The sequence below is a fragment of the Sander lucioperca genome, chromosome 18 (genome assembly GCF_008315115.2).
Source record: "Sander lucioperca isolate FBNREF2018 chromosome 18, SLUC_FBN_1.2, whole genome shotgun sequence".
NCBI classification, from domain to species: Eukaryota; Metazoa; Chordata; class Actinopteri; order Perciformes; family Percidae; genus Sander; species Sander lucioperca.
In genome coordinates, this window is record NC_050190.1 from 24802485 (window position 1) to 24830481 (window position 27997).

Genomic DNA, 27997 nt, shown 5'->3' on the forward strand with positions numbered 1-27997 from the left:
AGTTTTTGACAGTTGACAATATAGCACCATATTCATAAAGTTGGGTTTGAACAAAAGGCTTTGTTGATGTTGCTTGATTTTCAGGCACTTCCATTTAGTTAAATGGCAAATTAGATATAAATCTAGTGTTAATTTTGTAAAAACTTCTAGGTTTGACTTGAACAGCATTTACGAGGCTGAAACGGGTAGTTTCGAATAACTCCGATATGACATGAACCTGGCATTAAGTATGGAGCTGAAGCCAGGAGGTGATTAGCCTAGCTTAGCATAAAGACTGGAAGCAGAAAAAGCTAGCCTGGTTTAAAAAATTAAAAAAAATGTCAAGCTCTGATGCTAACTTTCTGTCATCACTGTAAGGTTTTCAACTTGTAGTTGCAGACGCACTACAAAAGTACTGGGCGGATATACATTATTTGTTAAGAAATAGTTCCATCACATAACTCCCTTTTAGAACCACAGCTAGATCTTCAGAAAATGTCACAAATCAACATGTATATAGTTTGTTTTGAGGTTTTCGTAGGCAGAGTTTGTTACCTTTCAACAGCTAGCTGTTCCTCCCCGTTTCCAGTCTTTATGCTAAGCTAAAGTAATTGCCTCCTGGCTCCAGCTCCATATTAACATAACACACAGACATCAGAGTGGTGTCAATCTTTTCACGCCTTTTCAACGCTCGTAAAGAAAGCGAATAAGCGTATTTCTCAATATATTGAAGTAGTTCTTACTAGTACTTAGGGTTGCACGATATTGACAAAGTGTGATATTGCGATATTGATTATGAATATTGCAATAGATATTAATTTCGATATTTTTAAACATGTAAAATTACAAAAGTTACGGGATAACGCATCAAAATGAAGAAGTTTCTTACAAAACAAGGTTTATTTCAACTGATGGTCATATTGGACTGGTACAACATGAATAAATAAGGACCATGTCTACAGAACAGGACATGTTGGACAGTATAAAATAAATAAAGGGAACAGGACAACTTTTCTTTCGCTTCTCTGATTCGTTCCGTTTTGTTGTCTCTATTTCTTCACTTACACTGTCACTCTGTCAAAATATGCACACGTCACGTGGCACGCTCCATAGGGTTTGTCACATACTGGACCCGTGCGCTGACGTGCACTAACATGTGCAAGTGACACGGTAACTGGCCAATGAGACATGATCATTATAGCGTTTCAAGCGGGCTCTAAATCAAACACAACAAAGCCACACAGTCAACGGACGGGACGCAGCGCTCCACAAAAACTAAATATTGCATACTTACTGCGACACTTTCGATATAATATTGCACAACGTGATATTGCGATAACGATATTGAGTCGATATATCTTGCACCCCTACTACTACTGCTAGATATAAGTAGTACTGTTTGTTAGTTCACTGTACCTGCACATAAGGTGACCTCAAGAAAAAACAAGGGGGTGAATACTTGTTAAGGTACTGATAAAGCTCCCACAGATTGACAGGCATTTTCCGAAAAACACTCTTCCTACATTTGACGCTTAATCCAACTTCACTCGACATCGAGATGACTTAATGATTTGATTTATTGCCGATGAAATTTCTCAGATGCGTCGAGGCCTTTTAAAGACAATGATCTCTCTGGTGTGTGTGTGAGATGATTTATGGCTGGTGTGTGCCATGAAATACAGGAATCATGTTTTCTGTGTAAATCCAGAGGTATATTTTTGATTGGAAGTTTTATGACAAACTGAGTGTATATTAATATAACGCCATAAATTATGTCATCTTTCATGTTTGTATTGTATTTTTTTAGCTCTGCTGGGTGTAGGAATGTTGGGTTTGTGCATTTGGTACAAATCTTAGTATGTGTGCATATGTTTTAGCATTTTGTCTGTTTTTCTCGGGTGACTTTTACAGACAGTCCGACAATGTTTAAATAAAGTTTAAACAATCCCAGAAATGTATGTAAAAGTCAGTTTTGTATACTTGACAAAAACTGAACAAAAGTGCCTGAAAACATTTTAGTTGGATTGTTTTATTTCTTTCTTCAGGTTTGAATTATTTTGATTAAACGATAAAAAGAAAAATTGTATATTTTATCATCTCAACATTCTTTCAACTTTTCCATGGTTGTTTCTGTAAATTGTATTGTTTATGGATCAAATAAACTTTGGTGAGAATGGAGATGTCTGAAAGTTGTCTTAATTTGAACAGTTTGCTGTCAGTGACCAGCACCTCGGAGCTCAGTCACCTGCCATTGGCTCCTGTTGTGCTCCACCTCTGAGAGAAAACACATGTTGGAGCAGGTGTCAAGCTTCACCTTAACATTAGTTTAACTTAAAATGAGCCTCTGAAGGTATGGAGTTTTCAACGGATTCAGAGAAACAACATCTGATTGAGACTCAGTTGGAGGCTCTTAGATGGTATGTTTTCATTCTTTTTATCCCATCATATAAGCCCAATGTCAGCACAGATTTAATTGATTTAAATCACTCAAACTATCTTAAAAAAAAGGTACACTGTAGTGTTTTAAGTATTTTATTAGCTAAAATCAATGTCTTCATTCATAAATATGTCCTCATTGGTGTAAAATTCAGTGTTGGGCAAGTTACTTTTGAAAAGTAATTAGTTAGTTACTATTTACTTCTTCCAAAAAGTAACAATGTTATTCAGTTACAAATTATGAAAGTAACTATTGCGTTACTTTCAAGTACTTAAAATACATGTGTATGTTCAATTATTTATGATAAATCTGAATATTATAATGAAATGGACACTTAATACAATACATTATTAACAGAAACAATGTATACAAATCTAAACTATTTTAATGTTGCTGAGGGACAAAGTGAGACTAGCCTCCAATCAAATGCCATGTATGTAGATAATATGTTTATATAGTGGATCGATACAAATAACACAACACCTCAACAGGCCACAACTGGGCAAAATTAAATTATGCTTGTTAAGCACTATACCAAAAAAAAAAAAAAAAAAAACACTTTGTTGTGCAAATAACGTTAAGTAGCCTGATGTTTATACTTGTGCGCTGGTGTGTGCGTCGAGCCGGTGTGTGTGTGTGTGTAGTAGGTGATAGAGCGAGGGAGAAGTGAGAGTGAAAAACCTGAAATTTTACTCAACCTCAGCCAATCGTCAGCATTTATGCGCTTGCGTTGTGCACTGCCGACAAACCAAGGAAGAACAGTAAACTCAGACTCAGAGATCTAAGTTGGTCTGATGAAAACAGCTTCCAATATAGTAACGCGCCGCATTTTTTGGCAGTAACGGTAAGATGGGAAGAGTAATCATTTAGATTACTCGTTACTGAAAAAAAAGTAACGACGTTAGTAACGCCATTATTTATAACGCCGTTATTCCCATCACTGGTAAAATTACCTCTGCCAATGATCTGACTTATCCTCGTAAACGAAGAATTTCTTATCTGTATTTACATTGGACGGGCAAGTTCAAGGAGGCTTCCATGTCGTTCCGCCATTTTGAAAAACTATAATGGCTGAGAGGGACATAAAGCACTAGCCTGTCTGTCTAGCTAATCCACAGCGCGTTTTCGTTCAGAGCCAGCGTCACCTGACTGAAACCAGCTGAAACGGAGAAGGAGATCAGTGAGAGGCGCTTGTCACTGCCCCGGCAAATTTGAAAGCCTGCACTGCCCTTTAGTTCATAATGGAGGATCATACTTATGCCGAGCCACAGGAGAAGGAATCCTCGTCGCCAAAAAAGCGATAATTGAAAGACATGTTATCATAGCTTCTTGGTACATAACGGCTACTGTAGTTGCAACACGCATATGAAAAAGTGAGGCGCTAGAGAGCACTATTTGTTTGAATGCAAAATACAATTTCACCGCTAGATGGGAGAAATTCTTACACAGTGTACCTTTAAGGTTTAGTTCTCTCTACTCTCAGGACGAGTTCTCCAGAGGACAGATGTTCAGACTCTCTGTCTGAGTCCAGTGAAGATGGCTCCAGCATGGACGGCCTGTGGCAGCCCGACCAGCTCTGCCAGGAGATAGACTCGATGTCGGTGGCTGAAAGCGACCACAGACGGTTGGCCAGAAGGAAGCTTTTCATGGCCTGCGCCATCAGCCTCGTCTTTATGACCGGAGAGGTGATTGGTAAGATGAAAAAAAAAAAAAAAAATTATATATATATATATTTTTTTTTTTTTTTAATTCAAGCTTTATTGAAAGACGTGGATAAGCACCGGTTTATATGTCAGCTAAACAGAAATGCCTTAGTAGGTTTGTGGTCATTAAGAAACAGTGTCAGTTACGGGAACGACTCAAAACGGCTCTTAAAGTGCCCATATTGGGTGTTATTTTGTGTCTCTGGTGCCTCCACACACATACAAACTTTGAAAAACACCATCCATGCTGTTTTGAGTGAGATACGGGTTTCTGAATGTGTCTTGCCTGCAGTCTCCTGGTGAGCTGTAAAATCTGCATGAGGGGCCTAGGGGACTAACCGTTAGCATGCTAGCGCTAGCATGCTGGCTCGTTCTCAATGGCAAAACAATGCTACAACACACACGAATTCACCCTAATCTATAAAATAAATTGTATAGAACTACTTACATGTCCCTGTCCTGCAGGTATTCCACACAAAGTTGGAAGTGCGCCCTCGTTTAGAAGAAGTCTCCCGGCTAATCCTGCCTTGTACAGGCCGAAGTTGCAGAAACAGCTAGCTGACTCATGTAGTCCTTACCTAGCTAATGCGCATGTGCGACTGACAACAAAGATGTTACAGAAGTTGCAAGGTCTCACTCTGTAGCTAAAACAGAGACCTGACACAGGGTGAAAAGAGGAGCTGCAGCAATGTGCAGTACAACAAAAATATGGTGTTTTTTGAAAATTAAACCATGTAAACCTATTCTGATACAATCTCAAATTACAATTATGAACCTGAAAATGAGCATAATATGGCCACTTTAAGATGTCTAGGCTAACAATTCATTCCCTAACATAAAGTGTGCTAGCAAAGGGAAGGCTGGCTAGCAGTGGTTTGAGTGGGGCTTACATATGTCAATGGGCTTACCTGGAACCTGGAACCGCGACCTCAGCCAACTCCGTCAGCAGCTCCACACAAGCGACCAGCCTCCGTATTCGGCTGCTGATGCTGTGCTCAAAAATCAAATGTCTCTTTATGTGTCGCGAGCCACACACAACATCGGTGATATTGCAACAAGAGTCTCTCTTCAGCTCACCGAGACTCAATCATCTAATTAACTCTGAGCACCTGCGGTTAATTGATAAGCTCCACCCACTATCAGCCAGCCAAAACAAAAGAAGTTAGTACTGAAGACTACTGAAAGACACACTTTTTTTTTTTTTCTTTCCTTTTATACTTTTTATTGATCCCCAGTGGGAACTGCTCACCCTAGCAGCACTGACAAGTTTCTCTGACACTGTAAAATGTCACCTTCAGTATGTATTTTGGTTACAATACCACAAATTAAAAAATATAAGAGATGTCATGTCCTTACCAGGTACACAACCATCCCCTTTCAGTTCTCACTCACACACACACACACACACACACACACACACACACTAACAATTTATTTAAGTCCACTTGAAGAGGACAATTTACAGGGACATAAATATTATAGATACAGTTAAATACATATACAAAATCATGGGCCATTGGCATACAGCAGATCTTCATAAAGCATATCTTGTTGTTGTTCTGTGCAGGTGGATACGCTGCTCGCAGTCTGGCCATCATGACAGATGCAGCACATCTTCTGACTGACGTTGGCAGCATCGGGATCAGCATCTTCTCTCTGTGGATCTCATCCAGGCCTCACACACACACTATGACATTTGGGTGGCATCGAGCAGGTGAGATCAACAACAACTTTGTTGGTTGGACGAGACATTCCTTTTAAAGGAATAGTTTGACATTTTTGTGTATTCACTTAGTTGCTTTCTTTCTGAGAGTGAGATCAGAAGATCGGCATCAATCTTTTATTTGTACATCAAGTACGAGTAGAACGAGGTTGTAGCGACCATTGGGGACACTGACCTCATGTTGTCTACATTTTGTATGGGAATTTGGGGGGTTTTAGACCCAACCCCGGGGAGTTTACATTCTACAGGTACAGGGTATTGTATATGCTCAGTCAAGTATTTTTAGATTCAGCATATTTGAATAAATTTGACTTATAAGGCCAAAAATATATATATTATATAGTAGTCAGTATTTCCCAAGCAGAATATTTGTGGCAGTGTGGAGAAGGGGTTGAAACATCTCTGAGCTGACAAGTTCTTCTATAGTAAAATATATAAATTGATGGGGCGGCCTCTAGTTCACCCAGTAAGAGCGTTCGCCCCATGTTGGCTGAGTCCTGCAGCGGCGCGGGTTCGAATCCGACCCGCTGCCCTTTGCTGTTTGTCATCCCCCATCTCTCTCCCCCTTTCCAGTCTATCCACTATCAATAAATGGGAAAATGCCCCCCCCCCAAAAAAATAATCTATATATAAATTGATAGATGAAATATTAAAAATACTAAACACTTGTAAAAAGAGACTTATTTTTGGTGTTTTGTCAAAATGTGGGTGCACTTGGACTCATGATCTCAGTATTTTAATGCTCAAGCTACTGGTTTAATAAGTGCTGTATATTTTAGGATTTTCTTCAGATGATTTAAGTTTTGGTGCTAAATGAAGCTCTTTTCATACCACAGTTCTTCAGACTGTCCTTCAGTTAAACTCACTTTAATATTGAGGTGACTTTGCATTTTCTGTCAGTGCCATTTTATAAACTGCTTCCTAAATATAATTATTACATTTAATAACAATAAAATACTAATTATGGATGGATGGATTTGTATGTGATTATTTTGCCCTGCTTTTCCTTGAATGTGTAATTTATCAACTCGACTACAAAGTCTACTTTTAGAGAATTGTATCATAAATATAGCTTATCAGTATAATGGACTCGTTTCCTGACTGAGTTGTCGTGTTAAGCAGAGATTCTGGGCATGTTGCTGTCAGTTGTGTCTATCTGGGCGGTGACAGCAGTGCTGGTCATAACAGCCATTCAGAGGATCACTGATGGAGACTACGACATTGACAGTCAGATCATGCTCCTAACCTCCGGCTGTGCAGTGGGGGCCAACGTCCTGTGAGTATGAGGAGCTTGTTTTTTTTTTTTGTTTTGTGCAGAGGGTTAGGGTTAGTTAATAGCAGTGGGGGGTACACATTTGAGGTACTTGTACTTTACTTGAGTTTTTCTTTCCATGCCACTTTCTACTTCTACTCCGCTACATCTCAGAGAGAAACATTGTACTTTTTACTCCACTACATTAATCTGACAGCTTTAGTTACTAGTTACTTTACAAATTAAATTTTTTTGCACACAAAACACATGTAGTTTATAAAATATGTTTTGTTATGAATTAAACTATCCAACAATATAACGGCCTACAAGTCCAGCTGAAATGATTAGACCATTAAACACTTAGTTGATTGACAGAACTGTTTTGGTAGTTTCCAGTTTCTAAAATGTGAGGTTTTTTTTGCATTGAGGACTTTTACTTTTAATAATATAAGCACATTTTACTATAAGTACATTAAACTATAAGTACATTTTCCAAAAGTACTTAAGTAAAGAATCTGAATACTGACTTTGTTTGTTTTTTAGGATGGTCCTGATCCTCCATCAGTCTGGAGCCTCACACGGCCACAGTCACAGCTTTCCCAGCAGCCGGCTGCAGACGGACAACCAGCGCCAGGGGCACGGCCACCATCACAGCCACGGCAACGGCAGCGTGAAGGCAGCTTTCATCCACGTGGTTGGAGATCTGGTGCAAAGTGTCGGGGTCCTGCTGGCTGCCACCATCATCCACTTCTGGGTTAGTGTCAGCCAAAACACTAAACTAACATTTCTGCAGCAAAATGCTAACATGTCTTCATCTGACAATTTTGATATACTGATGCTAAGCTAGTTTAATATTTACCATATTCACCATCTTAATTTAGCATGTTAGCATCTGCTAACTGGCACTGAACACAAAGTACAGCTGGGGCTGATGGGAATGTCGTTAGTTTTGCAGGTATTTGTTCCCAAACCAAAGTATTGGACATAAGGACATTTTGACCAGATGGTGGCGCTAGAGGACAAGTTTAGAGATCACCAAAGTTATTACGATTCATCCTCTGGGGAACATGAATGTCTGTACCAGATTTCATGGAAATCCATCTGGTAGTTGATATCTCTGGACCAAAGTGCACTCTAGTTTATTTTGAGTCAATCCCACATACACATTCCTGCTGCTGTCAATACTCAGAGCACCGAATGTGTATAAATCCGCAGCTGAAAATAGTCCTAAACTAATTGTTTCATTCTGTTTGATTATTGTGCCCAGCTGTTTTAGCCTTTAAAAAAAAGAAGCTGTACATTAGTGGGCTGTTTTTTTTTTAAGAATGATTGGGAATGATAGGGTCAGAAAGTATTGAGGGACAGACTAACACATTGGTGGCTTTGGTCTTTTTATGGCATTTGTTGACAAGAAGAAAGAAAAAGAATAACTGCAACCTTATCCTTTAAACACTTAAGTTATAAGATGACAAAATGTATACCTGTAAAGGCCTGCCATTTCATGAAACCGGGTGCAGACGTGAGTCACAAGTGTAATCAACCTATTCTGACAAATGTGCAGTCAAGTTAAACTAATTCAAACTCTGTTCTGTGGTTTATCATTTGTTCTTAATCCAATTTGTGTATTCCTCACAGCCTGAATATAAAGCCGCAGATCCAATTTGCACATTCCTGTTCTCTGTTCTTGTTCTTGGAACGACACTTCCAGTCACAAAGGAAGTTTTCAGAATCCTGATGGAGGGTAAACACATTTTCCCACGCCTGTGTATGATGTATCAAGTTACACATCACGTATGATGGGTCATCATGTGTATGATGTATCATCTTACACATCGTTACTGAATGTTGCGTTTGTTTTCTGCAGGAGTTCCTCAGGGCGTTACCTTCAGCACTGTGAGAGAGCTGCTGCTGTCTGTGAGAGGAGTTGTGGGTGTTCACAGTCTGCACATGTGGAGCCTCAACATGACTCACTCTTTACTTTCTGTCCACGTGGCCACAGGTGAAACCAATACTGCTAATCTCGACTTTACACGCAGTCTGGGTGTAGGGGACGTGGTACTACAGCAGCAAATTAAGAAGATGCTCATGAAGTTTAATACCCTTTGTCGACTTATATTATTATAACAAAGAAAGAAATGGGGGAAAGGTACTTCATATTTTCTTCAAAAGGAATTTCAATTTTGATAAATGAGATCTCTGGCAGAATTCAATACTTATGTAAGCTATGTTATAGTCTTAGCTTACTTTATTTTAAAGAGGACCAATATATGTCTTCCTCCATGGGCACGGTGTGGCATAAAAAAATCCACTTCTAGCAACTGAAGTGGGGAGTTAAAAATAAAACCTCTCTAATAAATATGAGTAAGTACAGTACGTCATAAAAATACACCATGTATCAGCACATTCGGCTTAATAATATTTCCCTCTGTAAATAACTTTTCCCCTCTAAGAGAACAAGTAGTTTTAGGAGAAACAAAGAGCATTTCTGTTTGTATTCTTTTTCTTCCTACTTATTTACACATTAACTGTTTTTAGTATTGTTATATCTGTTGTTTATCTGCAACTTTTTATGGTGTTATAAATGTACTTACTTCCTCTGGGTTACATTGAACACAGCCTTATCTTCATTGAAATCAGGTCCAGTTAAGCATGAATTAGGATCAAATCCAAGTAAAAACTAAAAACCAGAGGACCAAAATAGAAAATAAACTGTTGCTAGTGCTATGGATGAAATGAAGAAAGCCCCCCCCCAAAAAAATCACCCTGTTTTTACATCAAGAAAAGTTGAGTCACCATCCAGCTGTGACTGAGAATAAGATACATCTGCGTTATGATGCACGTTTAAGATAACTGTGAGAAAATGTTGCGTGTATTTGTGTCCTCAGAAGAAGATGCCGACTCGCAGATCGTTCTCAGGAAGGCAACAAAGCTCCTGCGCTCTGAGTTTGGTTTCTCCAGCGTCACAATCCAAGTGGAGCGTTAAAAGGACGACTGCTGACAGCAGCAGGACTGGATGAGGACTGTGGAGACTGACAACTCAAGCGCTGGTTTACTGCTCAACAGCCTCTGGTTACACTGGTACAACTGAACATTTTTAAATTTCAGGAGTTTGTCTGCAACTGTTTTAATGCAAGGAGCAGCTCGTTACCATGTTGCTGTTTAGTAATCCTCACTCAGGTGTTGTATATGCTTCCATCTTCTAAACATTTTATTCACAGGGGATTCCTGTAAAGAGCTGTGAGTCTTTGATAACATATTTATTCATGCTGTCACTACGGTCATGTTTGAGCTTTGTTTATTAATTAAACTCCCAGAGTTGGCTACTGGCAGTCATTACATTGGCATAATAAATGTTTTTTTTTTATTTATGAAGCAGCAGAATGTCGGGGTTTGATGTGATGATTTATGTGACTATTACACAGATCTAACTGTAATGATCAGTTCTTAATGCCTGTGTGTAAATGCAGTCAGTAACAAATGTTTTCATGTACATATGACGAGACACATTCACTATTTGTGAAGCAGGTTGATAATATTATGTGTTCACATTATTGTTGCTTATTTCTCAAGAATTGTGATTATTAATGACGCATATTAAGCTTTCACAAAAGCAGCCTTTCATTCGGTTCAATGTCATTGGTTTTAAAATAATAATCTGCATTCTCAGAAATGTACAAATCTTTGATGCTGGTTTGTTTTCATCAGAATGCATATATTTCAACTGACAGATGAATTACGGTGTATCAAACCATACAGACACATAATTGTTCATTCAAACAATGCATACAAATAATCTTCACACATTACTTTGAAAAGTGTTCATGTCTGGATGGAAGCCCTGGTCATAATGAGCAATGGAATATAAAGCATGCATTAAATTGTTCCTAACAGGCAGACATTATTCTGATTCATGTTTTTTTATATACTCATCAGTTTACCTAAAAACACAAATACATCTGGACATTATCTGGCCCGGGTTGCACAAAAACATCTTCAGAATGTGTGAGTTAAATTGTTCAACATACCACAAACAAGGCTACAAAGTCCTGCTTTTCACAGGCCAGTCTCCAGCTAGTTTGTGGACTCAGGGCGTCCGTCTCTCCAGTAATTGTGGTAGGCCTCCTGGAACATGTTCTTGCAGGAGATCTTAGCTTTGAGTTTGGAGCAGATGAGGAAGGAGCCGCCCATCTTGCGGTGGAGGGAGTACGTCTCCTCGGGAGGCGGTGTGAGGCGCTCCCTCAGCATCACGGGGATGAGGCTGTGGATGCGCTTGGTGGTGCTCTGACTCCCAAAGTCAAAGGGCTCCTCAGAGGAGAAGGCCTCCCCGAGGATCATCACTGCATCCACGTGGGCCTTCTCCATCGCCTTGTTACAGGACACAGCTGTTAGTCAACAGGCTTCAACGCTTTAAAGTAAAAGTTCTACATTTAGGGAAATACGTATTCATTTTCTGGTGAAGAGTTAAATATGGACAGCCAGTTAGCTTAGCACAAAGACTGGAAACATCCTATACTATGACTTTTTTATGACATACTATACAGTATGCCTTTATGACATTTTTTATGACTTTATGACATACTACAACAAAGCATAATTTAGCGTGATGACTGATAAATTCCCCTCTCCACTAAACATTTCTACTGCGTTTCTTTATGGACTTGAAGGTCTGGTTCTTTTACTGTTGTTGCAGTTTGTCCTGGTCACCAGTAGAGGGAGAGAAAGACTTAAAGCCACTTGAACAGATGTTACTAAATGTTGATTCATGTTTCAAAGTGATTGAACACATTGTTGGTTAATCTTTGATTTAAAAGTCTGTAAACGGAATACATTTCCAAATAAATGTCATTTCCTTTTTGGTGGGGGTGGTGACTGCAGGTTTTTCATTCAAACAGTACAGCACAGCACTACTTTAATTAAGTATATCCAATATATGCTACTTTATGCTTGTACTCCACATACATGTGTGAGGGGATATATTGCGCTTTTTAATCAACTTTTTCTTTTTTTCATTGCAAGAGTCCCTTTGATTTTACGTACTAAACACATGATCAACTTATTAAATATGACGCGTTATAGTTTAAAGGCCTCACAGGTGTTTTCAGTCATGTTGCTGAATCAACGTGAGGTCATCATGTACTTATAAGAATGATAAAGTTGAAAATTCCCCCCGCAACAAAACTAACAGAAGAGTCCCTGAATTTTTGAATCTCATTGCACACGATAAAAACCTGTGTGTAAAAAGTATTATCTTGTGTGCATAAGATTAAAAAATAAATAAAAACTAGCATCTTTGGGGACCTTGAAGGCTCCATAATCTAACACTAACATTAGGCCATTTTGCATAATGGTTGCTTTTACTTTAACAACTTTGCTGTCAATATCTAAGGACTTTTACTCAAGTAGAATTTAGGACTTTTACTAAACTGTATTTTTACACTGTGGTATAGTTACTTTTACTTAAATAAATGATCAGAGTATCTGAATCCACCGCTGAGTTTAGAGAGGTGAGGTTTCAGCTGAAAGTTTTTTTTTTTTTTTTATATATAACAGAACTTCTCAGGAGTAAACTGTCTCCTAACAGTCATTCTTTCACCAAATGTCACTGTGATTACACACTGTTGTTTGTCTCTATTACCTTTGACTCATATCCTGTGAGGAACTTCATGTCTCTGGATCTCTGCAGGACCCCTTCGCTGTTCCTATTTGCAGCTGCATTAATAATCTGATTAAGGAAATGAAAGAAAGAAATCAATCAATCCTCTAATGAAATGTTTGCCTGCATGAAAAAGCCATTTTTACTGTCAGTTTTACTAACATATTGCTGCCACCATGACAGAGATATGTGTGTTAAGTTTCTTGTCATAAAGTAACATGATTTTCTTTTAATTTGACCAAGATTCCTTTTCATGTTAGAATAAGATATTTTTCATGTTATTATGCCAGATTTTCTTGTCATTACTACAATGATTGTGTTTTTGTAAGAAACTTCTCTTGTAATAACAAGAGTTGTATGTTGGATGGATCTTATTGCAAACATGAAACAATTATTAACCGGTCATTCTCAATTTTTCTATCTAATGTAGACTACAATGCTTTCTCTTATAACAATATATACAATAATTTGGTATGTAGTATGTATGTAGTCATAATTAGACAAGAAACAGTACAAATACATTTCTACAGTTTTTCACCTCAATGTAGGCGTCAGTGAAACTCTTATCAAATCCCCGCGTAGCTCCAAAATCCAACAGAGCAACCTGAAGACAGGAAACAGAAAAACAGAGTTCAGTGAAGAAAGGGGACATATCAAATGTACTAACAGTGTGCATATTAAATGAAGTGACCGAGACAAACTGACCTTATGAGTTTGTGGATCAAAGAAGAAGTTGGACCAGTTTGGATCAGTCTGCATGTATCTGAACTCAAAAAGCTCTCTCAAGCACAACCGCAAGATTTGCTCACAAATCTAGCAGACGCAAAGGGGAGAAAGAAAACAGTGCTCCGTGTTTATAGTACTGTATTATTATGAACTGATGAATTATGTGTTCAGACATGATAATATTGTGCTGAGATGCCTCCGGGGTTTTTAAAAAGGTGGCATGTCTCTACATTCGCCACATCACCTAGAACACCTTCCAAAGCTGTTGACGTCTTGGCATTGCACAGGTGTGAATGTGTACTGTGAGCGGTGCAAAGTCACCGTGTCAGAGCTCCTACCTCATTCCTGAGCTCCTGGGAGAGGTCTTTGGCCTGGTCCAAAGGGAAACCGGGCACCAGCGCTGTGGTGAGGACATGCGGGCCGCTCAGCTCCTCAATCACATCAGGCGCATAGAAGTACGGGTGATCCTTCAGCAGCTCTCTGCCACACAAACAAAACAAAGTTACAAAAAACACATACAAACACTCCTTCATACCCACTGCCATACACATCTTAAATAAAAAGCAATGACCCACTGCCATACACATCTTAAATAAAAAGCAATGACCCACTGCCATACACATCTTAAATAAAAAGTAATGACCCGCTGCCATACACATCTTAAATAAAAAGTAATGACCCACTGCCATACACATCTTAAATAAAAAGTAACAACCCACTGCCATAAACATCTTAAATAAAAAGTAATGACCCGCTGCCATAAACATCTTAAATAAAAAGTAATGACCCGCTGCCATAAACATCTTAAATAAAAAGTAACGACCCACTGCCATAAACGTCTTAAATAAAAAGCAATGACCCGCTGCCATAACACTATGACACAGTGCACACATATATTGTCATTTTTATCCTGTGTAAATTATTCTTATAAGCTATGGTATGTTTACTGTCTGAGTTTGTTTTTGCACTGTATGTTGAGGCCACGTCTAAGACGATTTTCTGTCAGACAGACAAATAAAATTCTGAATCTGAAAAACATTAACCTGACAAAACTGTGATAAAAATATCAACAGCAAAATGACCAACCTGGTGCGCAGGAGAACATAGCCCTTACCAACTTGACGGCTAAAGTATAAGCTTTGCTCTTAAAAGGAATATTTGGGGAAATATGCTTATTCAGATAAAAAAAACAGATATAACGTGTTAACTAGTGAGCTTTAGAGGTGGTGGTGGGTGGACTATTTTTTTTAACCTTTAAACGGAGCAAGGGTAGCTGTTTCCCCATTTCCCGTCTTTATGTTAAGCTAACTGGCCACTGGCTGTAGTTTCATATTTTACATACAGACAAGAGAGTGGTGTCAATCATCTCATTTAATTTCCCGCAAGATAGCAAATAAGTGGTCTCAGTAAAGTATCGCTTTATATTTAAAGGGTTAAAAGCAATAAAAGGCTGTACAGGTTTTAACTAATACACTTTGAAATGAGTCCCAAAGTCAGTCTGTGTCATGAGAACAAGTGTGAACAACTTACTGGAACTTTTTGGCGCACTTGGCCTCTCTTATGTAATCACACTCCAGCGCCAGCTCACGGCTCGTGACCTCAATAAGGTGCTCAGGAAACAGACCTGTAAACCAGAGGGCAAATGTTAAAAAGCTGAAAATCATGACATTCAAGCTGCTCGTGTGGGAAAGTATATTGACAATAGCGGAGGTTACTAACATCAGACAATAGCAGCTGTTATCATAAAAATGATAAAAAGCTCTCCAACAATGTTACCTTCAGGCAGCGCGTTGCTTAAACTCAGAGCAGTCATGATATTATTCACGTCACTGTCGATACTCTTGGCGACTCCAGGGTACTGAAAGAACACATTTGATTGTGTCATTTAGTTGTTTGGCTTCTGTGTTTTATCTAGGGCTGCACGATTTGGAAAAAAAAGTCATCTTGCGATTGCGATATAATGGCATCTTGAGTTTACTTGGTAATCTAGGGAAATGTAGAAAATAGGCTACAATTTTGAAATGTGTATTTTTTAACTTGAAAATAGCATAAGAAGAAATACATAAACAAAAAACGTGCAATACTTTTTTTTTTTAAATAATATTTTACAAAATTAAATAACAAAAAATAGTAATAATACTTCTTAAATTAATACATTTTGTATGAGCGGTGTCGGAGCGGCTGTGTAAGAGAAAAGCGAGAGGAAACGAGATAGCAAAGTCGATGTAAAGTGAGTTAACAGTTAACAATAAAAACACCTAGCTTCTTAAGGTACGGAGGCATCAACTGTTGTTAATACTGTCGCTAAAGTCCATGTCCCACGGTCCTGGCTTAAGCAAAAAAGGTGACAGAGCCTTTTCTGTTGCTGGCCTTCAGCAGTATAACCAACTGCCACCTGACATCAGAAATGCCCCTTCAATTACAATATTCAAAACCAGGCTCAAAACTCACCTATTTACATTGGCCTTCCCTGTGTTTTAATTGTCTTAACCTGTTATGTCTGTAAATAAGTCTCTTGATGTCGTCTTAGCTTAAATCACTGATCTGTAAGTGTATTTATTTTATTTTATTATTCTGTGGCTAATATGCTATGTACAGCACTTTGGTCAGTGCGAGCTGTGTTTAAATATGCTATAAAAAAAAAAAACTTGACTTACTTACTTACTAAAGTGAAGGGTGTTACGAGGACACTGCAGTGCACACAGAGTGTCACCCACACAGCACACCTTTTTGTTTACTTAAATCGGGCAATTTCTGCGGTTAGGTTTCTATGTACGTTGCGACTGCAATGAAATAAATCGTGCAGCTCGAGTTTTATCTTTGTGCAAGCGCTCCTCTCACCTGAATCTTCATGGCGACTTCTCTGCCGTTCCTCAGTCTGGCTAAATGCACCTGACCGATAGACGCCGCTGCAAACGGCTTCTCCTCAAAGTACTCCAGCTGGTCTCTCCAGTTTGGGCCCAGGTCACTGCTGATAGCTTTCTGCAGAGAGAAGACAAACTGTTTCATCTAGGAACTTGAGTTTAATGAGTTTGTTTTGTTTAGTAGAGCTCTCCATACTGTACCATCATCTGTTTAGGGGGCATGAAGTCGGCACTCTGTCGAACCCGCTCGAAGATTTTGGCCAACTGGGGGCTAATAAAGGCGTCATCTGAGAGGAGGGAAAATAATAGATGAACAGAGTGAAAACTAACTGTAACGGACTAACGGCATGCATTGTTTAAAACCTTGTGTGTTATCATTGCATTCAACAGAGTTCAGCATCTGTTTTTACAGTGCAAGTGACGAATCTTGTTGCTCATTTTGTACAGTGGAAGTAAAAATATAAAAGCATTAGTGTGTTTAATGAAAAATCACACCTCAAGGTCCATTTAGTAGATGTTGTATCGCATCAGCATACAGAGTTTTTGAGCACTTAAGATTTCTTGTCCATGTCGGCTTAAATGTTTTTTTCCTTGACCATGGACAATATTAACGTGCTCATAAAATCTTTTTATTTGATTATCTGGAGCTGAAACTGTTCAGTAACACGTAACATTTAATCTAATTCTTTTCTGGAGTAATTAATTAATATGTCACCTTGGGCTTTAGGAAATTGTGACATTTTATAGACCAAATGACTTTTTTGTCCAAAGCCCAAAGATATTCAATACTTTCCCTTTACACATAGTTGATAGGAATGGGTTTTGTTGAGCTCACATCAAACAAAAACAGAAAACTAAGGACATCAATACATTAACAACACTGAGACATGAAACAAGTGGCAGAAACATTAAATGACTATAGACAACAGTGGAACCTTTATGCATAAAATAAGAAATAAATAATCAAAACAAGACTTCTCATTAGGATGCTATTAGTACCACACACCCACTATAATGTAAACCATTGTTTAAAGTGCCCATATTATGAAAAAATCACTTTTTCTGGGATTTGGGGTGTTATGTTGTGTCTCTGGTGCTTCCACACACATACAAACTTTGAAAAAAATCCATCCATGCTGTTTAGAGTGAGATACAGTTTCTGAATGTGTCCTCTGATGATGAGTCTCTGGGTGAGCTGTTCAAAATCGGCACGGCTTGTGACGTCACAAGCCGAAACGAGCAGGCTAACCGCAACCATTAGCTCGTAGCGTTAGCATGCTAACGCTAGCATGCTACCTCGTTCTCAGTAGCAAAGCACTGCTACAACACACACAAGTTCACCATAATCTACAAAAGAACTACTTACATGTGCGCCCTCATTTAGAAGTCTCCCAGCTAGTCCTGCCTTGTAACTGACCGAAGTTGTAGAAACAGCCTTTCTTTTACTGTCTATGGAGCTAGCTAGCTGACATGATCTACATCTGAGCTACTGAGCATGTGCAGTGCAATCAAAGATAGTACAGAAGAAGAAGAAGAAAAGAGGTCTCACTCTGTAGCTAAAACAGAGACCAGGTGAAAAGAGGATCTGCAGCAGTGAGAGAGAGCACTGCAGTACAACAAAAATATGGTGTTTTTTGAAAATTAAACCATGTAAACCTATTCTGGTACAACCTTAAAATACAATTATGAACCTGAAAATGAGCATAATATGGCTGCTTTAAATACAACACCAACACAGTGTTTAATGGACAATAATGACTGTTGCAGATCAAAAGAGGCTAAGTGTTTCAGCTGTAAACCATGAAGATTATGCGATATGATCCAGAAATGAATCATAAATGAAGACCGAGGTGAGACAGTTTTGTCAACTGCTGTTTCCAAAGTAAAGAATTAACTTTGAAACATTTTATTTGACCTTTATTTATTTGCAGGAACGCCCTGATCACATTTACACAGTTACAAATTCACACCTGGAAGCTGCCCAGTACAACCACAGTCTGTTGGCCACTGAGCAACTCCACTGGAGCAGTTAGGGTTCAGGGCTTTGCTCAAGGGCACCTCAGTGGTGCCTTGATCCCCAGACTGGGGCAACCACTGCCTCTATCGATTTACATACATAAAGATACCTGATCATAATAAAACGTCATTTTGTCGATGAATCGTACAAACTAAGCGATATGGATATGAAGTATGTCACATCCAGCTGCCGTCTTTGTTTGAATTAAAAGGCAAATTAATAAATGGGTTTAAAATCCACTTTCACGTGTCGTTGAACAACCTTGTGGGTTTTTGAAACATTGCCAGATTTATCTTTCAGAAAGATAAATACTTAACTCTGTGACTCAACTGGAATGATAATGCATGAGAGGTGGGGCTGTGGACATCTAAGAGCATAACAACACTGTAATGTAAGCGCGCTGTTTAAAGCGTCAGTTAAGCCTCAGCTGCCGACAACAGCTAGACCGGAATGGCACTTATTGTGTTGGGCTGGCCCAAGGTTTATTTTAGGTGATGACATTTCCCTCTTTGTGAAGGGATCCAGTTTGTTAGCCAGCAAGTCTGAATAAGAAACATGATGAAGTCTTTTTGGGAAGCTGGAGCCCCAGTTTACTGTCTGTGTCTGGTCTCTGGTGAAAGCTGAACCTTTGTGTGTACATGTACATGATTTAGCAGTGTGTGTGTGTGTGTGTGTGTGTGTGTGTGTGTGTGTGTGTGTGGGGTGTAATATAGGTTTGTGAGTCGCTGAAGATTCATTTCTATATACATGTGTGTGACATTTTTGATAACACTCACCTTGAATACTGAGCATCTGTCCAATTTTTAGAGCAGCGCCTCGGACTTTGCAAAGTGTCCGGACGATTCTTTGAGCGTTGGCTTCACTGAGGAAGGCACTCGAGTCCAGAATGGATTTTTTTTCCCCTAAAAAAACAAACAAACACATTATCACATACATTTCAGCTACAGATAAGATTGTTACTAGTTACATTTTTGATATTCGTCTACTGCAGTACTTATATCTGGTACTGTGGTAATAATGTACGCCAACACTTTGTTTTTACATTACCTTGTTGTTTGGCATTACCTTTTACATTTATTACATTTGATATGTAAGTTGTTGGTAGGGTCGAGTGGTAAAACGATATATAACATAAGACGACGTCAATTTGTCATACCACATGCCATCTATACCTTTAATATCTCTGGGTGGATTAAGCCCATTGTGGACTGAATCAATGAGCAGCTCCATGGCAATATTGAGAAACCTTTTTATTTAATTTACTGGATTAGCCTAAAAACAGACACAGTGGTTTTAATTTTTCAATTCAAAAGTTGAGAAAGCATTTTATTCATATCACCACCCCTCGGTGGGTGACAGTGATCATACTGTTGGTGGTACAAACTTTTCTTACTTTTTTTTTGTCTGAAATTGACTGTTTTAATATAAATGTTTATATATTGTGGATAATGTGTTTGATTAACTGCTTTCTACATCTTAAATGAATGTGAACTTCAGAGTAAATAAAAAAAATGGAGAAAAGTTGTTTACATTTAATTAAATGTTCATTATCTTACATGTGAAGCTAAACTGTCCTCTCGTTTAAATAACATGCAAGATAAAATGGAGATCGGGTAACTTTAGAGTAGCGACTACAGCCTTAACATACAGTAAACTGTCACAATGCTCACCTTTATAGTGAGGATATGATCATTAAAACCAAAAACCTCTCTTGTCACCTTGCTGTTGGGGTTTTAAACTCTTCTTGGCCATTTCAGCGATCGCCCCAATGCCGAGTCCAACCGCCAGACCTGCAGACAAGAAATGAATATAAAACATGATTCACTAACTTTCTTTAAATTGGAACAATTAGAAAAGTTAAGTTCGCATTATCAATCAGGAAATCATTTTGTATAGATGCCCACAGAGTTACCTTTACCAATGCCCTACTCTACATCCGACAACAGCAGCAACTAAAAAGGACGTGACAACAGCGATCAGTTACCAGTAAGGGTGCACCGATCCGATATTAAGATTGGATATTGGTCCCGATATTGACAAAATAGCTGGATCGGGGATCGGAAAAATTAACAGATCCACAGGCCGATCCAGTTTTGTTAGTTTTTTTCCCTCTGCACGTGTGTCGCATGCTGGAAGAGTTGAGTGTACAAATAAATAAGAATTCAATACATTACAATGTCTTATTTAGGAAAATAATGTTTAGTTAGGAAAGTCTGGTGCCTTTAGTCCCTTCCACATGGTGGAAGGAAGGTATAAGGTGGAAGGTACACAGTTTATTATTAATTCAACAACGGTATCGGATCGGTATCGGGTATCAACAGATACACAAAGCCAAGGCATTGATATCGGGACTGAAAAAGTCGGATCGGTGCATCCCTAGTTACCAGAGGCCAGTCTGAGCTCAGGTGCCATTTAGGGCCAAGAAAGAAGTGAAAGAAACAATTGATCCTACTACTACCAAGTGTGCTGTCCTTTGATGACAACACATTTTATATTGTAGGTGGATTCTAAGAAAGGACTCTGGCAAGTCCCCGAAACATTTTCTCAGCTATTGATACACAGCACTTCCCACAGTCTGACACCAGGGGTCCGTTTCAGAAAGCAGGTTTAGTGAAAACTCTGAGTTTGTTAACCCTGAGATGAGGGAAACTCTGGGTTTTCTGTTTCAGAAAGAGAGGTAACTTAATCTCAGAGTCAGTTACTATGGTAACGGAGTCGAGTTTCTCTCAGTCTCCTCCCTCTGACACAGCGCTCTTTCATTTCCTCATTCATTCATTCATTCATTCAGTCTGTATCAGGCACATTTTAGCGCAGTTCGTTATTGGCATGAATAGAAAAACAGTGTTGGTTTATTAACTGTGTTAGACAGACTATATAAAAACATTTTTTTCTCAAAACATGGCATTTCATTGTGTCGACGATCCCGTTGATGCAGAAGCTGTATTACTTCCTAGGGGGTTAAACATACGTGGGGAGATGATATGGAGGCCCCGACGCATTTTAATTTCCAGATAACTTCCTATTTGAGCGGTATCGTTTTTCTTCCCAGTCTATCAGTTATGTAGCCTACATAACCTTATCCGTCCTCATATCACTAACGTCACCCATCGTGGACATGCTCTACATTCCAGCACATTCTTTGTGTCACATTACATTTTTTTGGAAACGACAGTTTTCTTTACAACACTGGTGATACGGAACATTTCAGTAAAGCCACTGTATAGCAAAGCGCCGTCAGAAAAGTGTGACTCGCTCTGAAGTGTATTTTAAATGTTTTTGTAGTATTCCCTGGACACAAACCAGTAAGAGATATTAAAAAGGAGTTCCACAGTATTGCAGGTGAATGATGTAAACCCTTTGAAATAAAAGATTATGAATCATAATTCTGTTAATGATGGTGCTGCAGGCTCAGAATGGGATTAGTAGGCCTAGGACTTTTTCCCCCGCAGTATTGCACCTAAATGAAATAGATTATAAGTTCAATACAATTTCACCAGTAATATTAGGCTATACTTATGATTAAAGCACCCATATTATGCTCATTTTCAGGTTCATAATTGTATTTTAAGGTTGTACCAGAATAGGTTTACATGGTTTAATTTTCAAAAAACACCATATTTTTGTTGTACTGCACCGCTCTCTCTCACTGCTGCAGATCCTCTTTTCAGCTGGTCTCTGTTTTAGCTACAGAGTGAGACCTCTTTTCTTCTTCTGTACTATCTTTGATTGCACTCGCACATGCCCAGTAGCTCAGATGTAGATCATGTCAGCTAGCTAGCTCCATAGACTAAGGTGACCAGATTTCTGAGACAAAATCCAGGGACATTTTCAGCTCAGAAGCATAAATACCTCCAAAACAGGTAATGTTTTTATCTTTGGAAACTTTGGAAAAAAAATGGGGACACTGCCCCAGGGACGTCACTAGACCTAGAGCTGCTTGTGCCCCAACAAGCCCCCCTACATGCTCCCCTGTAAGAAAATTGTGTCTATTTTAACGTTTAAATGCGTCAATTTGGTGCACTTTGAAAAGAAATTCAGAGGTTAGACTTCATTATTCTTATCTATGGATGGAAATATTTGTGCTGTAGCCTGAACTATTTTGCACTTCAGAATTTTAACCATGCACACACAGGTGGAATAGTTTTTTCTTCATATTTTTGCATTAATGTCACTAGGAAGCATACCAGTAGAAATATATATTCATATTTGTAAGTGGCATATATATAAGTAAGTGGGATTGTCTGGAATCTGGCAATATAATAACCATTATGGTGGGATACACTGGCTAAGCAATTTACAAAAAATATCTGTGCTGACATAAATAGTTTACATGAGATTAAATTATAAAGTTGGAGACCATGTAGAAATTTTGTTGCAATTTCAAAACCGGATTACTCAGGAACCGCTTGTTGTACTGATGCATGTGTTGAGTGAAGAGTTTGTGAGATATTTAACAGAGAGTAATGGGTGTGCAGAGATTTGTGCAGAATGCAAATATGATAACATTTCATGTAAGTTCAATGTTAATTTTCTTGCAAACCATTTGTCACAGCAAGGGCATTAACACTTTTGCATCCACTATATCCGTGTCACATTCTCATAGGGGCTGATCCCCCCTAAAGGTCTGATCCTAGAATCGCCCCTGCTGCTACTTCATACTTGTACTCCACTACACCTCAGAGGGAAATGTTGTAATGTTTACTGCACTACATTTATCTGACAGCTTTTGCTTTATTGCTTCACGCTGGGCTTGTTTCTGCGACAGCTCATTGAGTATCGGATACAATTAAAACTATTGAGGAAATATTTTCCTTTGACATTGGTCCAGTATTAAACGAGATCGCTGCAGTCGGCAGCGGCGGAAACAAGACAATTGTCCAGCTTCTATTTACGTTCATAAAAGTGCTTGTTTTGCCACTGACAGGCTCAGATTAATATTGTAAGTGTCAGACAACATTATGGAAAGGATTTCTAAGGAGGTCGACCTTTCTGTTAAAGAGTAAGATCCTTTTTTTAAACATAAAATGTCCGCGAAATTGTGTTCGCTACACCCACCAGACTCCATGTAAATAAACAGCAATTTTAGCATCGTAAAATATGGGAATTCTACATCTCTGAGCTCTGAGCAGCGCTTGCTCTGGCTGTCTTGAGCCTGCGCGTGTAGGGCGCACGACTATACGTTTGGTCAATGTTTTCTTTCTTTCATTCCAATTTCGGGTCTATCAGTCACAGTGAAAACCGGGGACAGCGCCAGCTGGGGACAGGTCACCGAAACCGGGGACGTCTGGTCACCCTACCATAGACAGTAAAAGAAAGGCTGTTTCTACAACTTTGGTCAGTTACAAGGCAGGATTAGCTGGGAGACTTCTAAATGAGGGCGCACATGTAAGTAGTTCTTTTGTAGATTATGGTGAACTTGTGTGTGTTGTAGCAGTGCTTTGCTATTGAGAATGAGGTAGCATGCTAGCGTTAGCATTAGCTAATGGTTGCGGTTAGTCAGCTCGTTTCAGGCTTGTGACGTCACAAGCCCTGCCGATTTTGAACAGCTCACCCGCAGACTGAAGGCAAGACACATTCAGAAACCGTATCTCACTCTAAACGGCATGGATGTTTTTTTTTCAAAGTTTGTATGTGTGTGGAAGCACCAGAGACACAAAAGAACCCCACCCCAAATCCCAGAAAAAGTGTTTTTTTCATAATATGGGCACTTTAAATATGATATACACTATATTGAAATATACGCATTTACTCTAGCAGCAATTTTCTCCCACGCAAATTCTCTCTTTTTTGCAGCAGCCGCTATGTAGCTTTTTTAACGAAATAGATGTTCAAACTGGCTGTATGTGCGCATGAGTATTTCCGCCAACCCATTTGTTTGTGGTTGTTACCATGGTGAATTGTAGTATCATGGCTCCATTCATGCTGCCTTTTTATTGTGGTGGTGCACGCGCGTGAACCTACTCTGAGTTGATTGAACCAACTCAAATCAGCTGTTCTGAAACCAAAAACTCAGAGTTTCCCATCTCAGGGTAAATCAACTCAGACATCAGGGTTAGACTCAGAGTTTGTTAAACCTCCTTCCTGAAACGGGCCCCAGCTCTCCAAAACTGGTGACCCAGGTCATCAATGCAAACCCTCACCTAAATCCAAAATTAAACTATGATGTTCAATTCCCTGTACAAGGAAGAAAAAAATAAACACTAACTCTACTGTAAAACTAGCCGAAAGAGAAGAAAGAATATGTTTGTGTCTTCAGAAGCATTGACTTCATACTGAATCACAACAACTCTGCCGTGTTGACATCCTGCAAAGCGCCTCGTTAGTTTCCCATGAGACCTTGCTGCTCTGGAGAAGTGCCAGTGTTGCCAATGTCATTTGCACAACTTGTTTGCACAACTCATGTCAAAAATAGTTGGACGTTAGCTAAGAATAATACCAGAGTTCATTTATGATTACTGAAATTATACTGAGTCAATAAATACAACAAATTTAAATTCCGGGTCATTTCATTTGTTTAGTTCTAAAAACACCAGGTGAGCGTGACATTAAGTTAGTTCGGAAACATACACAGAAGAGCTCCAACTAATGATTTTTATTATTGATTGATCTGCTGCCTATTTGCTCATTTAAACGTTTAGTCTATAAAATGACAGAAAAAAAAGAAATAATCACATTTATGAATCTGAAATCAATTCATTTTTGGCATTTGTTGCTTAAATGCTCTAACTGGTCAGCTAGAGACCGCCCCAGGATTCATTTTCAATCAATCAACTAATTGATTAATCGCTTCAGATCTCTCAGAGAAGAGGAAGTACACACAGACATTAATAACGCTGGTTTTATAGTGTTCCAGAGAAATCTGCTTTGCAAATGTTTTTATGAGGAAGGAAATCATTTCAACACATTTTCTAAACATCAAGGATACACACAATGTGTTTCTGGTGAAAAGCACTGAATGTCAACAAAACGTTAGTTTTTTTAACAAGGAAAAACTCCACAGGGTACCTTAAAAATGTAAAAAAAACAAAGTGCGCTCTAAAAACTCAACTTAAAAAGGTCAGTAAAAAACTGTATAAAAATGTAACCAGTTACAAATTCTACACTTTGATACCCCTGCCTGTAAAGCAACTTTCCGGCTGTTATATTTAAATGTTTAGCCGAGATCACACCTTTACAGCACCTGGCAGCCGCCCAGTATTTTAACACTGGCAGCATAGCCCTGCCGCTGGAGAAAGGGTCAAACGCCTTGCTGAAGGGTACATACATTGGTAGAAGTTTGAAATGTTTACATTTCCTACCATTTCTGGTCTGAGGACTGCTGTAATATTAATGCCACTTTTCTTTTGTAACATGACTAGTATAGCAGTAAACACACCTACCTCCAAAGTTGACCAGCCTTCCTATCCGTGTGACGGGCACCTTCCTCTCTCTGGCTCCCTCACTGAGCTGAAAAAACAAGAAGAGAGCTAAACTTGAAGAGCAAAAGGCAAATAAAACGATCCTCTGCAATGTTGAAACAATAACCACAACATTGAAATAAGGCGTATTGCTCAATATTATTCAAACACTGATAAATAAAAAGTGTTAAGAGTGGGTACCACTTGCTTATGTTGCTTGATGTTTGTTTTCTTGGGGTTTTTATCAACGTCCTCTGATGTCAGATGCCCCACAGTGGAGTTGTCCTGGTTAAATAACCTCGTATGTCCAGAGAACAGTTGGTGTGACCAGTACCTGTGGCACTTCAGACCTTTAGTGCTGGGTCTTCCGATGCAGGTTGTCTGTCCGCCGTTTACACTTCCAATGAAACAGGTACTGAAACAAGCTCCCATAGTGGAATACCTGTGGAGCTGTGCTGCTGTGGCTCTGCGGACGCAGAACTCTTGCCGTTTGTTGAACGTCTCCTAGATGACAAAACATGATCCATATGAGCAGGTGTTAAAGGAATAGTTCAACATTTGAGGAAATATGCTTATTGGCTTTCTTGCCGACAGTTAGCTGAGATTATGGACGCCACTCAAAGATGAAGCTACAGCAAGCAGCTGGTTAGCTTAGCTTTGCGAAAACATTGGAAACCAGGGGAAACCGCTAGCCTGAGTCTGTCTGATTTGATTCAGGAGCAGCCATCAGTAAAACATGGAAAAGATACTTGCCTAAAGATGAAGCTTTGTGATTTTATTTGTTGCATTTTAATTTAACATCAATTGTCACAAGATGTTTAATGGGAAAAGAAAAAGGAAAAAATGCTGAGCTGAATGCTTTTTTATATTCAACTCTTAGCGTGAATTATGGGACCGTTTTACCTTTTCAGGCCTTTATTAATTATTTAAATGAAATAAATCAGAAGGTTTCAAAGGGAAATCATTAGTTGGTGGACCAATGCAAGCTGTAACGAGGGGTCACTGCTTTTTTTAAGGGTGACGAGCCTAGAAGGTAGAAAAACACTGGTCCATATGTTGGTTTAAAAGCTTTCCTTCCCAGCAGTTCTGTTGGAAACACTACACACTTGTCATTGTTTTTAGATGTTTATGTCCATAAATGACCCCTATCAGACTTTATAAATCCTCTCAACTATGCACTATCTGCCTCACAACCCTGTTCATTACTGTTGGTGTTGATGACCTTGTTGGTGTTGTTGACCTCATCAAGATGGTGGCAGAAACAGACTCAGGAGCTATCTGGGTTGCATGTTCGTGAAACTCTATCTGGCTCTGCCATGGCCAAATCACAGCTGACTTGCTCACCCTTGCTGATCCAGCGCTGTGATGGAAGTTTACAAGCCTCTGGTTCCCGGTGCAGTGCAGGCCGCCTGGTGGGGCTTTGCTGGCCGCCTGCTTCATCCAGGTCAGACCCCTCCAGACCACCGTGTCACCTGTCATGGTGTTGATGTTCAGCCCTGCAGAAGCCAGGAATAACAGGGTCTCTGCAACAGGTTGCTTTTAGGCTGCGTGGTGGGATGGAAGAATGTAGTCAATCAATGTCTGATCATCGGTTTATGTCTTATGTCTTATTTTGTATTTATTTAGAATTTATCATGGGTTTATGTCTCCATGCTCGTGGAATAAAGCATGACTCCATAGCCACAAAATGCCTGTAAAAACAACCTAATCACATAGTGATTAAAAGTGCAATATTAACTTGGCTTGCTGTGTGATAAGAGAGCAGAAAGACAAAAGCATGCACACTGAAAGCTTTAAAACAAACGTGATATATTACATAACAAGTTAAATGATTTTCACAATGAAAACGTATTAAAAGTGACACGTGGAAAGTTCACTTCTACTCACCAACTTTACAACAGAAGTCCTCTCAGCTCCGTGGGCTTGGAGAACTCGTCCGGGAACTGCAGAGCGAGCCACCTCGATGTGATTTGACACACTTCTAATCACCTCAACCCCAGCAAGGCAGCATATGGCGCGCGACACGCTGAAGGACACGCACGCACAATTCCCCCGAGGCGAACCCGGGGGGGGAGGTTGAACTAACACGGGCCAATGAGGCAAAGTTCAGCTGCTAGCTCCGGGTATCAACAAATCTCCGCACTGGTTGGACAAACTGTCAGTCGATCCTGCGAGAGTGTGACGGCTGACGTGCACGCCCAGGGCAGTACGTGACCTGCACGCATGCTGCGTTCACGAGCTATCAG

At 39.3% G+C, this 27997-nt stretch overlaps 2 protein-coding genes across 5 annotated transcripts; one reads left to right on the forward strand and one right to left on the reverse strand.

Annotated features, from left to right (window-relative positions):
- Positions 1-1253: 1253 nt before the first annotated feature.
- LOC116057376 (zinc transporter 2-like) lies at positions 1254-10466 on the forward strand. Its single transcript, XM_031309790.2, has 8 exons — positions 1254-2396; positions 3900-4108; positions 5687-5833; positions 6965-7118; positions 7638-7848; positions 8730-8835; positions 8959-9093; positions 9980-10466. Exons 1-8 carry the CDS (start codon positions 2332-2334, stop codon positions 10075-10077), a joined length of 1125 nt encoding a protein of 374 aa, XP_031165650.1. The 5' UTR covers positions 1254-2331; the 3' UTR covers positions 10078-10466.
- Positions 10467-10754: 288 nt separating this feature from the next.
- On the reverse strand, positions 10755-27956 carry coq8ab (coenzyme Q8A, genome duplicate b). Of its 4 annotated transcripts, none has more exons than XM_031309787.2 (15): positions 27648-27956; positions 27096-27247; positions 25953-26255; positions 25734-25800; positions 20073-20144; positions 19131-19256; positions 16539-16624; positions 16315-16455; positions 15250-15331; positions 15004-15097; positions 13812-13953; positions 13453-13560; positions 13286-13351; positions 12730-12816; positions 10755-11459 (listed from the first exon to the last, which is right to left on the reverse strand). In XM_031309787.2, the coding sequence occupies exons 2-15, from the start codon at positions 27228-27230 to the stop codon at positions 11166-11168; spliced, it is 1803 nt and encodes a 600-aa protein (XP_031165647.1). In that variant the 5' UTR covers positions 27231-27247; positions 27648-27956; the 3' UTR covers positions 10755-11165. The 4 variants fall into 4 exon arrangements, with proteins under 4 accessions (XP_031165647.1, XP_031165648.1, XP_031165646.1 ...); XM_031309788.2 differs by having other exon boundaries at positions 27639-27956; XM_031309786.2 differs by having other exon boundaries at positions 27096-27295; positions 27639-27956.
- Between the last annotated feature and the right edge of the window lie 41 nt (positions 27957-27997).

Coding starts and splice junctions, on each gene's coding strand:
- LOC116057376 (XM_031309790.2), top strand. CDS start 2,332: ATGGAGTTTTCAACGGATTCAGAGAAACAACATCTGATTGAGACTCAG. Junction 2,397..3,899: donor CAGTTGGAGGCTCTTAGATG/GTATGTTTTCAT, acceptor CTCTACTCTCAG/GACGAGTTCTCCAGAGGACA. Junction 8,836..8,958: donor TTTCAGAATCCTGATGGAGG/GTAAACACATTT, acceptor TGTTTTCTGCAG/GAGTTCCTCAGGGCGTTACC.
- coq8ab (XM_031309787.2), bottom strand. CDS start 27,230: ATGACAGGTGACACGGTGGTCTGGAGGGGTCTGACCTGGATGAAGCAG. Junction 13,954..15,003: donor AAGTGCGCCAAAAAGTTCCA/GTAAGTTGTTCA, acceptor TTTGTGTGGCAG/AGAGCTGCTGAAGGATCACC. Junction 13,352..13,452: donor TTGATCCACAAACTCATAAG/GTCAGTTTGTCT, acceptor TCCTGTCTTCAG/GTTGCTCTGTTGGATTTTGG.